This window comes from Ascidiella aspersa, chromosome 6, assembly GCF_963924565.1.
Source record: "Ascidiella aspersa chromosome 6, kaAscAspe10.2, whole genome shotgun sequence".
Lineage (NCBI taxonomy): Eukaryota > Metazoa > Chordata > Ascidiacea > Phlebobranchia > Ascidiidae > Ascidiella > Ascidiella aspersa.
The window spans coordinates 14,241,422-14,254,663 of record NC_139452.1 but is presented as its reverse complement, the minus strand read 5'-3'; the positions used below and the strand labels follow the sequence as shown (position 1 = coordinate 14,254,663).

Sequence of the window (13,242 nt, the reverse complement as noted above, 5' to 3'; positions counted from 1 at the left end):
TTTTAGCCGTGGCTCTTAACCTTGGGATAGCAAATACCTACGATTTCGACGAAAGAATCTCAGGGCGTCAATTTATGGAAGTTGGATTTTTATATATTGCTTTGTTAAAATTATTTTATATACTTATATACTGCTTTGTAAAAATGTGGATTAATTTGTTAAAATGATTAAACGACCTATTAGAAAATTTAGTTAGGATTGGCGATTGACTTTTAGTTACACTTTTATTACCACTTGAATTGGTAACACAACATATTAAAGTTGGCTTAATTTTTTGTAATAGGAACTACTTATAACTGGGAAAATGTTGGAAATCCCGATATACAATAAGTCAGAAATACACCTGGTTTAAATGGATCACCGTATCAACATGTTTGTAAGAAGTATTACAAATGCATTAAAACTTTTATAAACAAAACATACGTATGCGAATTAAAACAAAATTAATGTTGAAAAGTCTATACAACAAAACGAACAAAAAGACAAAATTTGGCCTACGTCATGTGTGTAGAGAGGTATCAACACAAGGCAGAATATTGGATTAATATTTTCAATGTAAAAAATAGACACAACACACAACTAATTTTCTAAGACATTCACTCTTTACCACCGACTTGTCCAGTTAATTTAAAAATTATTTATTTTCGCTAACCACAGCAAATTCGTTCTCAATTTATTTGAAGTTGTTTTAAACAGGTTAGTTTTCAACTTGTGTAAGTGTAGCAGGTGGACTTAAAGCTGTTTTTTTTTCTTTGCGGTACAAATTGATCAATTTAAAATAACTGATTTTCCTGGCCCATCATTTGATACTCTGCTTTCTACAGAAGGGACACAACAACGTTTTTTCTAAGATGATTCAATAAAAAAGTTAAAAAGCTAGAGACAAAGTTATAAGTGTTTTCCAAGCGTTTATTGCAGAAGTAATCAGCAACGATGATATTGATTAAAATTATTGTTATGCTGAGATATATAATAATCATTTGATGCTTTGCAATTTTCTGCCTAATTAATTTTTTGAAACAACTGCCAAGACTAATGATACAATCATAAAATGCCAATAATATACTTAGAATAATATTTTATCGGTTTCGAGCGCGTGGTTAAATCCCGTTTAACTTTGGTGTAAAATAAAAAACAAATTGTTGTATGTTTATACTCCTGTGGTAGTTCCTGGTGGTTGAGTCACTTATCACAATAATTTTTGTATTTGATTTCCGGCAATCGAAGGTAAAATATGTTTCTTAAAAGTTTTATAAAAATAACATCTGGATTATTGCGTAAATTCGAATGGTTATTCCGCGTTAATTCGACTAAATTAAAAAAATACTACTAAAAATACACCAGTATAGCCTTTTTTTAGCAACGGCACACAAAATGCATTAAATTATCTTGTGGAACAACAATGGAAAGCTACAATATTCCAGTTAAAAAAACAATTGTTTACTTTTAGGTTTCTTAGTGCAAAGTCCAGATATGTATACACAGGTTTGCCATCGACATGTACGCAAAAATAAGGACAACCGGAAAATTAGATTAGCATTTAAAAAACGTTTTAGGACATGCATTGTATTTATACGAGACGTGTCATATCACATTCCATACTTTTGGCCAGAAACAATCTGCTCTAGCAATTTATTAAGGAGTATGGATTTTTTGTCGGTCTATGTTGCCCAGACGTTGTTATTAAAATCCGACACATAACGCGGTGAAATGTGGCGATCAAATGGTGGATCGCGATTGAAGTGTTGGCCACCTCTGCTTATAGCTTTACTGATTTGGAAGTGGCGACTACACTGCGCACCCATTTCCCCATTACCAACCATTTCGCAAAAAATGCTGCATTCGCCGCACCTTTTCAGTAACCATGTACTGCTGTTTGCTGCTAAAATGTCGTCAGCTGCTGTATCCTGGTACATTACACTAGGCAGGGTATTCCCCAACTGTGAATATAAGGGGCTAATGCATACATTATCAGTCTTGTTACTCTTTCTTGTTAAACTATTAGCAACGTTAAAATCAATTTTATTCATAAACGAAAACAATTATTTAGGACGATTCAAAGCGTGTTTTGTTTTAATCTGAAAAGGCGGAGAAATGTGTGTAATATTGATGTTGTACCTTATAAACAAGATATTTGCAAAAACTCTTATGAACTAAGTTAGGAAGATTTGCAAATAACATACTAAACAGGTACATACATACAAAATCGTGTTGGTTCCTTTATAACTGTAGTAGCTTAAATATTTTTCCTCAAACAACACAAAGGCAAAGAGTTAAAATAATTAAACGCAAGTGTAGATTCGCATTAATCTCTATACTTTATCTTTTAACAGAAACAAAATCAAGATTAGGCATTTAACAAATAAAGTTGCTACCTAAACTGGAGATCGGATTGGGTTAAAATGGATAAATCATGCGCTTTGTTAAACATTTTATTATAACTCCAATAAATTGCGTAGAGGCAAGAATTAAAAAAAATATTGAATTACGCAGCTGTGCTACAGTTGAACGAAAATGATTTACTTCTTGGAGATAATTTTAGGCACCGTTTCGAGCCAGAGCCTACAACGATTCGCCAATAGATCACTATCTTCTTCGTAAGGCATCTTCATAATCAGATGACGTTTCTTCTTACAGTCGTATTGGGGCCACTGAAAGACGTCACCGTCGCTGTTCGGATTTCTGACAAGTAAAATATTTGCTAGAATTGTAAGTTATTTTTTAACACTGATGAGGCTAGGCATCTTAGCTACAGTAAATATTATAAAAAAAATAATATTTGGAAGGCACGGATATGAGATTTAGGCGTCGTTAACAACAGTTCATGTCTCAAATTACATATAATAGGTACAGCTGAAAGTACGTTTAAGACGTTCAGGTTCGTTTCTAAACTTTAGAAAATCCGGTCTTTTGGAAAAATGACTTCACTTGACTTGAGTTTGTTGGACAAATGAATTGACTCGGATTCAACAATTTACCCGCAATTTGTTAAGTTTTATTATAGTAGTTTAACATTTTATTTTTAAGCCATTAACTTTAAATTGACTCATTTTTGCCTGACTTATTGACACACTAAGTCAGGTTTTGGCATTTAATGAATCCCCCAGCTTGCAAAAATCCCCCCAGTCCATGTAAATAACTGCTTTTATGTACCGTAGTCTAAATATCATATTTGCTGTTGTAGAACGTACTGTATGGGGGTGATGGTGATCGTCATTTCAGCATATGATTAGGTTGTGTTTTGTGCGGCAATTAGTCTCTTTCTGGTCATTTATCAACCCCATTTTAGAGCTATCGGTTAATAAACGTTATTCACTTGGGGATATCGTTTCCTGTAAGAATAAGGTCTTTCGTAATATTGCAAAGACCAAACTATATTCTCAATGTAATTGCCAAGCGTTATCATCACTGTTACCGTACAACATGATCATGGGTTTTGAAGCAAGAATGTCATGAACACTGAGACAAAAAACAAAAATCACTGAGACAAAAAACAATTATGTGCTTTGTAAGTAAAAGTTATGTCTTTGAGCAGACACTGAATAAAAGGTTCTACCTTGATCTATATGCCTACTGTTCCACATATTACTCACCACTAAAATAATTCAAGCAAACATCAAAAGAAATATATCACTTCAAAACAAATGTTATAACACCGCAATTAAGTTAGCGCAAATATTATATTATATTGCAAAAATATTATATAACAAAATTATAAATTTTATGTATAGACATAGGAATAGTGGAGTGGCCCGCATGTCGAACACCCATATGTCTATGAGCGATGGAAATTATTTATTAATTTTTCCAATTCACAAATATGATCTTAGATTTTACGAGCTTGTTAAACGACATGTTAACATATAGTCTATACACAAAGTAAGGGTGTTACTTATAACAAAATTGTCAGGAGTTTAAACCTAGGCCGATATCCGAGAACAAAATGTATAGATTTTAAGCATGCCATTTTTTAACTTCTTTACGAAAGCTGATACCATCCTGAATTAATGTGAAACTGAAATACATCATTTATCAACACACTTAAATAATTTTACACCAAATAAGTCGTTTCAACGTACATTTAAAATTATATGAGTTGTTGTTTATTAACGGAAGTTTTGTGTTCAGAAAATACTACTGTTAATACAGGGGCCTATGACTTTAGAAATGCGTATCCTCTATTTTTAACTTGAACAGCTCGACTAACGAACGGTATCGGTCGCAAATCAATATTATAACATTTTGACGCCCAACTTAAAGGCGTTTTGCTGTTGGTTCATTCCAACTCACCCAGATTTAGCGAAGGCACAAAGATTCTTCATCCACTGCCTGCTTAGTTGAATTTCATCATCGCTAAACTTAAATCCCTCCAGGTTGAACTCGGAGTTGAGGAAGGGATAGCCCATGGTGAACACTATATCGTCGCAATGATCAGCCTCGCAAAAGCAAGGTTTGGTTTTTATATTTCCCGAGTATTCTTCATCGTGGTACATCTTAGTTTGATGGGTCATGTAGTAGACATAAGTGGGGATTCCAGCTCCTGAAAGTACAGGTTTACGGTTTTGCTTTTTTTGCAAATGGTATTTGACTTTGACAATAAGAAGTGTGAGTAAGAATAGAAAAACGGTGAACACAATTAAAGGCGCAAGCGCACACAAGAAAAGGCGATCAAAGTTCTAAGGTCAAACAGTTACTAAATATTCGCACATTCGCTGATACTTAACCGACGCAAGAGAATGCGTATAGAAGCGCGTAATAAGTGTTGGTTAGATGTATGACTGCATGTAATGTGCCATGAAACAAAAACTAAGAGTGCGGCGTTTACGGCGTATATCCACTTTGTTTACAGCCGCCTCCGTGTTTGTGTCGCAGTTTAATTTACTTAAAGCATTAAACGAGATGTCGTTGTGCAATATTGAAATACAAAAATGGATTTTACCGGAATGCGCCATTGCTTGGCCAATGGAAGGGGCGATGAACATAGCGTCTCCATAGACATTTCCCACAATTTTGCTCCATTTATATTGATCCTTGTCGTCAAATTCTTTTCCGAGGGTCTCTATTATCAAATCAGTGACATCGTCTAATTTCTCAGGCTGAATTAAATAAATGTTATCCGTTAATTAGTAGAGAATAAATCTTATTCAAATTTCCCAACAAATCGAAACTAACAGAGTCAATATCAAACAAGAAACAATAAAGGTATAGTTACAAGTCATTTCACTTGAAAAACTGTTAGTGTAGTCCAGGTTGTAAACATTTTGAATGGCTAAAATTAAAAAAACGGTTTATTTCGTTTCCCGTACGTATAGTGTGACAAACTGATTTACTATCTAGAGAGCTATGTCTCACTCTATAACTCATCATATCAATGTAAGATTATTTTGAAAACGACTTTTTTTGCGGCGCGTATCCAAATTACCACTCTTATATAGTAGTCTAATTACACAAAGTACGCCATGACGTAAGTTTGTTTAAATACTATGTCCAAAATACCCTTCATGCTGACACAAAAATTAAATTCTGTGATGTTACCATTTAAAATTAGTTAAAAAATTACCTATAGTCCACTTAGCCCAGAGGTTTTCAACCTATGGGCCATGTCCCAGTAGTGGGCCATGAGGCTGTTTTCAATGGGCCACAAAGCTTGGCACACAACGATATCATAAATCATGTCATTATTAACACAGAAGAATCCGACAGATAGATAGGATACACCTCAACCTAATGTTAATGTTTGTGACATCATTTCTTTTTTCAATGTGTTAGGTTTTGTTTGCGAGCAGTATTTGCCTGGTTTAGGACAGTGCTCCCCAACCGGTGTGCCGCGACGTTCCTGTAGGTGTGTTACTTGTGTTTCAGGGTACTTTTTATTCAGTCGAATTATCGGGAAAAATGTATATCTTGACACTGCCGGTAAGAACTTGTTTAATGTTTTGTAGCAAAGTTAATATTTGAAACTGTGGTTAACCCAGTGCTTCTCAACCTTTTTCGCGGCGACCCAAATATTAAGCGTCGTAAGTATGACAACTAAGCTTTGGCGACCCAATTGTTTTTTCTTGTAAGCAAAATAATAACTAGCTTATTGTAAGTGAACAAAAAATAGGCATTAGCATAAAGAATTTTAAATTTAATAATTATTCTAAGACAGGGGTCAGCAACCTTTTTATAGTCGCGGGGCAAAACCAAAATCAGAAAGTTTTCTGCGGGCCGCACAAAATGTTAATTAAGGATTGTGCTATTAAAATGTTAGAACAATCGTGATTAAGGCGGGTCTTGCATCTTTTTTGCAAAAAAGTGTTTATTTGTATTTAAGCAGGCAGTAAAGTGTTGGCACATTGCGCGAGTAAAAAGTGTTTGTTTGGTTTGAAATTCGAGTTAACGCGTCGTAATCCATAGCCTACTAGTAAAAAGTGTAATAAAACTACTTTGAGGTAACGCGAGAGTTAATCAATCTCAGTATTTGTTAAGTTTTGTAAGTCAAGGCACACCTGGCGAGCAAAGCAAGCGCGGTTTTTTTTTTGGTATACCGGCATTTCTTGCAAGTTTTTATTGCATTCCTGAAAATAAAAAATAAAATAATGTTATAAAATATTAGTCCGATATTTATTTAATACGTTTTCCATTTTTCCGCGACGTACTTGGCAACCTTCAACGGCGCAACGGTAAAGAAGCACTGATCTTGTTGAAAAAACAGCATCAAAACGTAAACAAACCGGACGTAGTAAAAAAGGTCATACGCGCGAAGCGCGAAAAATTTTCGCACTTATAGTTAAAATACTCAAGTATTTGAAATGGACTCGTTTCTATAGTTTGTCAAAGAGGCGGCGGGCAGGCTGAATTACATTGGCAGACAATATTTGTATTGCTTCCTTAATTTTCTTAATTGAAAAATTTTGCTCAGAACCAATCTCAATTAGTATAAACATATGAACTACTGCGGTCAGCGACCTAACCAAATCAAACAGCGATCCAATTTTGGGTGGCGACCCATAGGTTAAGAAGCACTGGGTTAACCGGTGGCCATTTTAAACGTAGCTAGGTAGAGTAAGTATATTCTCTGTGTAAGAACGTTGACGTAGTTTCGAATGATGTATATGTTGTACATATTGATTGTCGTTGAACGTTGGTATACTACGCAAATGGCTTTTTTTTGCTGTAGTGATTTTTAATTGCAGCGTTTTGGAATCTGCGTCAATTGAACAGCCACATGTTGCTTGGCTTGGACAGATCATAATTGGTGTGTACTGTGCATATATGTTACTTGTTCAGTATTGACTTGCGTTGACGCCCCTTCGTTTTCCTAATAGAAAACCGACTTAAAGAGGGCGTGCGTATTTCACTCGCCGGTTTATATATTGAGCTACTATAGCCTGGGTGGTCCCAATCCACGCCATTAACTATCGGGTGACGTAATACATTTGAAATGATGTAAAAGCTTTATTAACTTATTGTGTTGTTGCAATTTGGTGTTTCTCATTAAACGTTAATGGGCCAACGCCATTTTTTTACTAATTTAGTGGGTCATGAGCAAAAAAGGTTGAAAACCCCTGACTTGGCCTATACACATAAATGCTTACCGGTATTGTAGACTCAAGGAGAGACTTTATCGTTTTAATGCAAGTTTTATTATCTAGGCCCGTTGCAAAAGTGGGGGGCATATCCAATGAAAGGATTCCACATCCTTCTGTGCTGTTCATGCCCAACATGTAGGGAACATGGGCGAAGCTTCCTTCTCGAATCATCTCAGTCGGATGCTTGGGAAGAACTTCACCGTCCACAGTCGGTGTGAACATTATTTTGCGATACTGAAAGTCAAACGCATATACAAAGACATGATTTAGGTTACATTGCGTAAATTTTGTTATACCTTTAGAAACTACCGTTTCATTTACAGTTATTTTATTAAAATACGGCTGATAACTAAAATTCTCTGGTATTGTTTTAAAATTACAGTTTTGTATCTGCAATTGTTTTATTTATTAGATGACTTGCAGAGCTTACAATAACTGTTGGTTAAAAACAAGTTTTACAATAGATTAACTTAATTGCCAATAATGATTAACAAACGAGTTCTCAATAGCCACATTAAAGTAAAACCTACATCGTCCTCATCAATGGCTTCAATTATTGATTTGGTGTCGATTTGTCTCAATTGTTTCAAGATTTCCTCGGGATCGGTTGCTGTTATCTTAAGTTTTTGATGAAGTAATTTACGTTGTGTCGACAAATCCTCATTTATCAACGCTGTGAAAAACAAACAAAAACATTGCATACAGTTATATACAATTTTTGCGAAACCCGTTTTAGGCACAACATGTATAGAACAAGTTTTCGTTTTTTACACAATGTTTTCCATTAAATAAAAGATTGACCAAGTTTATCAACGAACATATCAGGGCAAAAAATAGTTTGGTTAAATTATACGTTGATTCGAACTGGATCTCCTTTCGGACTCACTTGGCAAAGTTGCATTTCCGCTGTGACTTATGGCGCGATGAAAGAGCCCACGTGATTTCGGTGACAAGACGTGAAAGCTGACCGACATCGCTCCAGCACTTTCTCCAAACAAGGTCACATTGCCAGGGTCACCACCAAAATTGCCGATATTGTCTCTTACCCATCTGATTAAATAACGCTTTGCTTCAAATAATCTTTATATGCATTACTTCAAGTCAGGGCTGCGGCAGCCCTGCTTCAAGTACCCAATATTATTCAAATATAAAATAGATAACAAAGACAAGTTGAATATTTACTTTAATACCACATTTCGTTATTACTCCTAATGGTAAAGACTTGAAAAATGCATGAAAAAATGCTGTTTTTTAGAATAGATAATGAAGGGTGTTAACTCCATGGCCATGATTTGATCCTGAAGTCCCATGTTGCCTTTGCAGCTGGATTCCTTGCCGAGACTGTAGAATCCAAACACGTTAACACGATATTGTGGAACAACTAGAACGACGTCGTTGAGACCACAGAGTGCCTGACCGTTATAACCAACTGCAGCTCCTATAGTGAAGCCACCTCCGTATATCCAGAATAGGACCTTTGGGCAAAATATGTGGGAATCGGTGGTTTTGTTTAGGGGAGATAGAAAAGTTACCACAAGTAAAAAAAACCTGCCCCTTTAGACGAATTTGAAGCTTAAAAACACATGCTTGCGTATACGCTCTCTTCACGCTATTAAAACGTTTAATTGCATTAATTTAATTGTTTTTCGTTGATTAAAGTATATATTTTTGATTTGAACAGTGCAACTTTGTCCGTATATTGCATGCATGAATAGAAAAATAGCTTTTATTTTTAAGGAGTTTAACGACCCATTATTTGTATAAGGTATAAAAGCAAGTATAACATCCAGCGGATTGCATAGGAACATTAGAGTTACTAAAAAAGTGACATATTGTAGCATATTACGACCCTTCTGAGATTTGGTTTCGAAGTATGGGTTAAAACGTAGGATACAGCATTACTGATACTGTATAGTTTTAAATGACCACTATGGATAACTATATACCATCCCGTAGTTAATTGGGAAGACCTAAACTGTATCAAATGCTTATCCGCAGACAAGCATTTCATACGGTAATGCGCATTAATGCCTTGTGAGAACAGGAGAAGTGTCATTTAAATTAATAAATGCTTGGCGGCACTATGAATAGAATTTTATCCATTTGTTGTTATGTTAGCAAATTGAAACTGTCTTACCGGCAATTTTGCTGCCTTGTCGGGGTTGTTGGTATACACGTTGAGGTAAAGACAATCCTCGCTCATTTTATCGAGTTGCTCGTTTTCCAAAATGGGGACAGGGAAGTATGGCACCATACGTTCTGTTATAATGCTTCCGGCCATTGGTGTATCTGGTCCTTTGCTGGCATCTAAAACGCCGCACCATGGTTCTGCCCTAAACAAATCAAGACACTCAGTAAGACACGAAAAAATACTGCCGTTAAAAGTATTAAATTTTACTTTTGAGGTGCTTTGAATCTCCGATTTCCAAGTGGTGGCTTTGCAAAGGGAATTTTGAAGTAAGCATAAACCTGTTTAGCGACGTCGTGCTTTGCCTTTGGTATTGCAACCCCTTTCACCAGGCCTAAACTGGTTTCAACGACAGGACTTTCCATGACAATTTATGTTCTCAAATTTTTTTAAATCTACCTAAAGATCGACGTAGTAGTTTCTTACGCTAAATGTAATCTTTAACGCTATAGTATAATAAATGTTGTCTCACATATATAAACTCCCATAAACTTGAATCTGATTAGGACGTACGACTTAAGCTCTACCCAGGCAGTGTTACCTGTATAACCAATCTCGCCTTAGCCTACCAACCTGCCGGTAAAACTGGCAGACCCCATAATGTCAATAAACGTTGTTGGTTTAAAACTTTTTCTTTGCCCACCATGACAAAGCGTTATAGGATGCCCTAAAATATACGAGACAATAACCTTGTGTTAAATAACTTTTGCTTACCGTATCTCATAGATTCGAATGGAAATGTCATTAAATGTTATATAGCGATAAATGCTATTTTTCATGTGGACTAATGTTAGAAAGCACCACACTTGACATTTAGGGCCAACAATACACCCAACAGACAAGTTGTGCTTGAGTAGGTGTTGCATTCACTCAAGGAGAGGGCAAACCAACTGCCTTTTCTTTGACTCCATCAGTTTGAGAACCCTTGAATTAGAACAGCGTGGTTCAACTTCTTTTCATCGCGGGCCAAAAACACTATTTTTTATCTTGCAGGCCGATGTTTTTTAACAGCGATTCTTAGGCTTATTGCTGGTAAATTATACATGGCCTATGGCAGTGGTTTTAACCCTTTTCAGCAGCACCTCCTTTGGTAATTTTCCTATGCCTTTCGCCCCCCTACGAAAAAGAGTAAAAGTAAAATAGTAAAGTTTGTTGTCGGAAAAAAAAAGTTTGATTGGTTGATTTGGCGCTAAACCGTAAATTCAGGCTTTTCGCACTGGCGTACAACTCGTGCTCGGCACCTTGATTTAAACATTGCGTTATTTTGTTTCAAAATATGTGACGACACAAAATACAGCGGCAATATTGCAAAACATTATAGATTCCCGCAAAACAGTTTGAGTTCCCCTGTTGCAAGTCTGTTGTCATATATAAATTATGGATAAAAAATAGTTTGAACAGGGGATGACTTTATCCTTTATCTATAAGTTATAAAACTGTAATTAAATAGGGCCGTTATACCTTCGATGATATGAAAACATACAATTGCACTCAAAGAGACTTCGGGCTAAAACATAGTCAATAAAAGTAGAAAAAAAAATTGCGCAGAAAATATTTTGCAGTTTCTATGTTAAAGTTGGCAAAAACAGAGTTTGTAGCCTACCACCCTGTAGGATTGGTGTGAAACCCAAACGAAACCATTATAATCATTGACAAAAAAATATTAACTTGGAGTTCGCGCCCCCTTAAGAATAGCTTGGCGCCTACCTGGTTAAGAACCGCTGGCCTATTGCATATACAGGGGCGCCCGCAGAAAATTTTCCAGGGAGGAGGCAACCAGGGGCGTAACCAGAAAATCAAAAAGGGGGTCCTGAATTTTCAACTTAGGGAATTCCCCTATCTTTCGTATGACGTTAATGAATAATGACGTCATAAAACAGTGACAGTATTAAGTCATAGAATGGTGATTGCAAGACGTGATAAAAAAATAATCAGAAACAGCCGAATACGTGCGTCGTCGACAATCCTGTCAGGCGCCAGCTGCGAAATCACGGTGTGCAATCCAGGGTGGCCAGATACTTGGTGGCCTAAATTTCAATTTGAGTTGGCTTAAATTTCAATTTGAGCGCCCTATGCAACACCTGACACTTTTGTGCTGCAGAGAATTATTGTAAAAATACGCATTAAATCGCGCAAGCGCGAACATTTTTTGGATTTACGTGGTTAAAGTGGACATAAATAAAGTTTGTAGGCCTCTTGAGCCCGTGGTTTTACTTTATTTAATGTTCAAAATAAATTCGGCCAACTTAGGACAATTTATCGTTTTTGTCCGAGTTTTAGGCCATCTGGCAATCCTGGTGCAATAGTTAACTTCAGGCAAAAAAGCAAACCACGACCGTGAAATATGTGTGATTAATTGTGGTAGAATCACACATAATTTGTCGTTACACTAACACCGGATATTAGCGCAGAGACCGAACAGCGAGGAACATACTGATACAGCGTATAACTCGACGTTTTTCAGCGAGAAAAAAAGAAAGAAGGTTTGACTTCGCGTTATCAATTGTCGAATACACACTTGCTAATCAGTCAACCTAAACAAATACGAAAGAGAAAAACTTCCAGCGTTTACGGTCGACCAAACTAAAGGCGAAAAACTGCGTTTTGCACTCGATTTTGGTTTCGCATTAGATTAAGACGCGTGACCCAATTACTTAAACGAACGCCGATTCGAACATTTGTTAAACCATGACAAAAACGAAAAACGATATAATATCACTTACAAAAAGCAGCCCCCTGGATACGCCACTGCACTGTAAATTGAAATCCAAGCCTAGGGGTGGAAATTGTTGAGCTTTGGGGTGGTCCACTCGAACATGGAAAATTCCATCCCACCATGGTAATTAGCAACCCCATGGATGGGAATTTCAGGCATGGAATTTTTCATCCTATATGCTTTCAAACTTTAGGGATGGGTTGGGCAACCCTCCTTTTTTGATAGTATTACGCATGGAATTTTCCATCCTACAAATTTATCTATCTTTGTCAATCGGTTTCGGCCATTATCCCTGTTTGATATTACCACGCATATAATACCGATGTGATATTTATTGAAAGAAAAAGTTTAAAGAGTAAAGTACGAAAAACTAACAACAATTTCAGGTACGGTAACAATAAATAGCTTTGTATCAGAGGTGAATAGTAAAAGGTAAACGTAACATATGGCAAAGAAAAACATGTATGTATTGTATATACTTCTATGTTTTTACAGTCAAATCTTTGTTTTTTCTAAATGTTAAAACTCCGGCAAAGGAAACTGATACCAAACAACAAGTAAGCATTATACAAGCATAGCAGTATAACCTTGGTTGTGCAATGTGCAGAGCCAACATCTTGGCTTGCAAACTGAAGTACTATGGGTGTGGACACGGACATGTGTCATCACTGGTATCAGTGGTGTACTCTGAAAAACATTCAAACACAATTTATTAAAATAGTGAACAAAGGGAATCTTAGTCTATTAATTTACATTAATATATA

The 13,242-nt window shown here is 36.1% G+C and overlaps 1 protein-coding gene across 1 annotated transcript; it reads right to left on the bottom strand.

The window, feature by feature from the left end:
* Window positions 1-2,055: 2,055 nt before the first annotated feature.
* LOC146140035 (carboxylesterase 1F-like) lies at window positions 2,056-10,315 on the bottom strand. The gene is made up of 9 exons (XM_083391172.1): window positions 9,973-10,315; window positions 9,712-9,907; window positions 8,853-9,049; window positions 8,461-8,624; window positions 8,105-8,247; window positions 7,581-7,808; window positions 4,940-5,096; window positions 4,291-4,540; window positions 2,056-2,682 (listed from the first exon to the last, which is right to left on the bottom strand). The coding sequence occupies exons 1-9, from the start codon at window positions 10,125-10,127 to the stop codon at window positions 2,520-2,522; spliced, it is 1,653 nt and encodes a 550-aa protein (XP_083247298.1). The 5' UTR covers window positions 10,128-10,315; the 3' UTR covers window positions 2,056-2,519.
* Window positions 10,316-13,242: the final 2,927 nt, after the last annotated feature.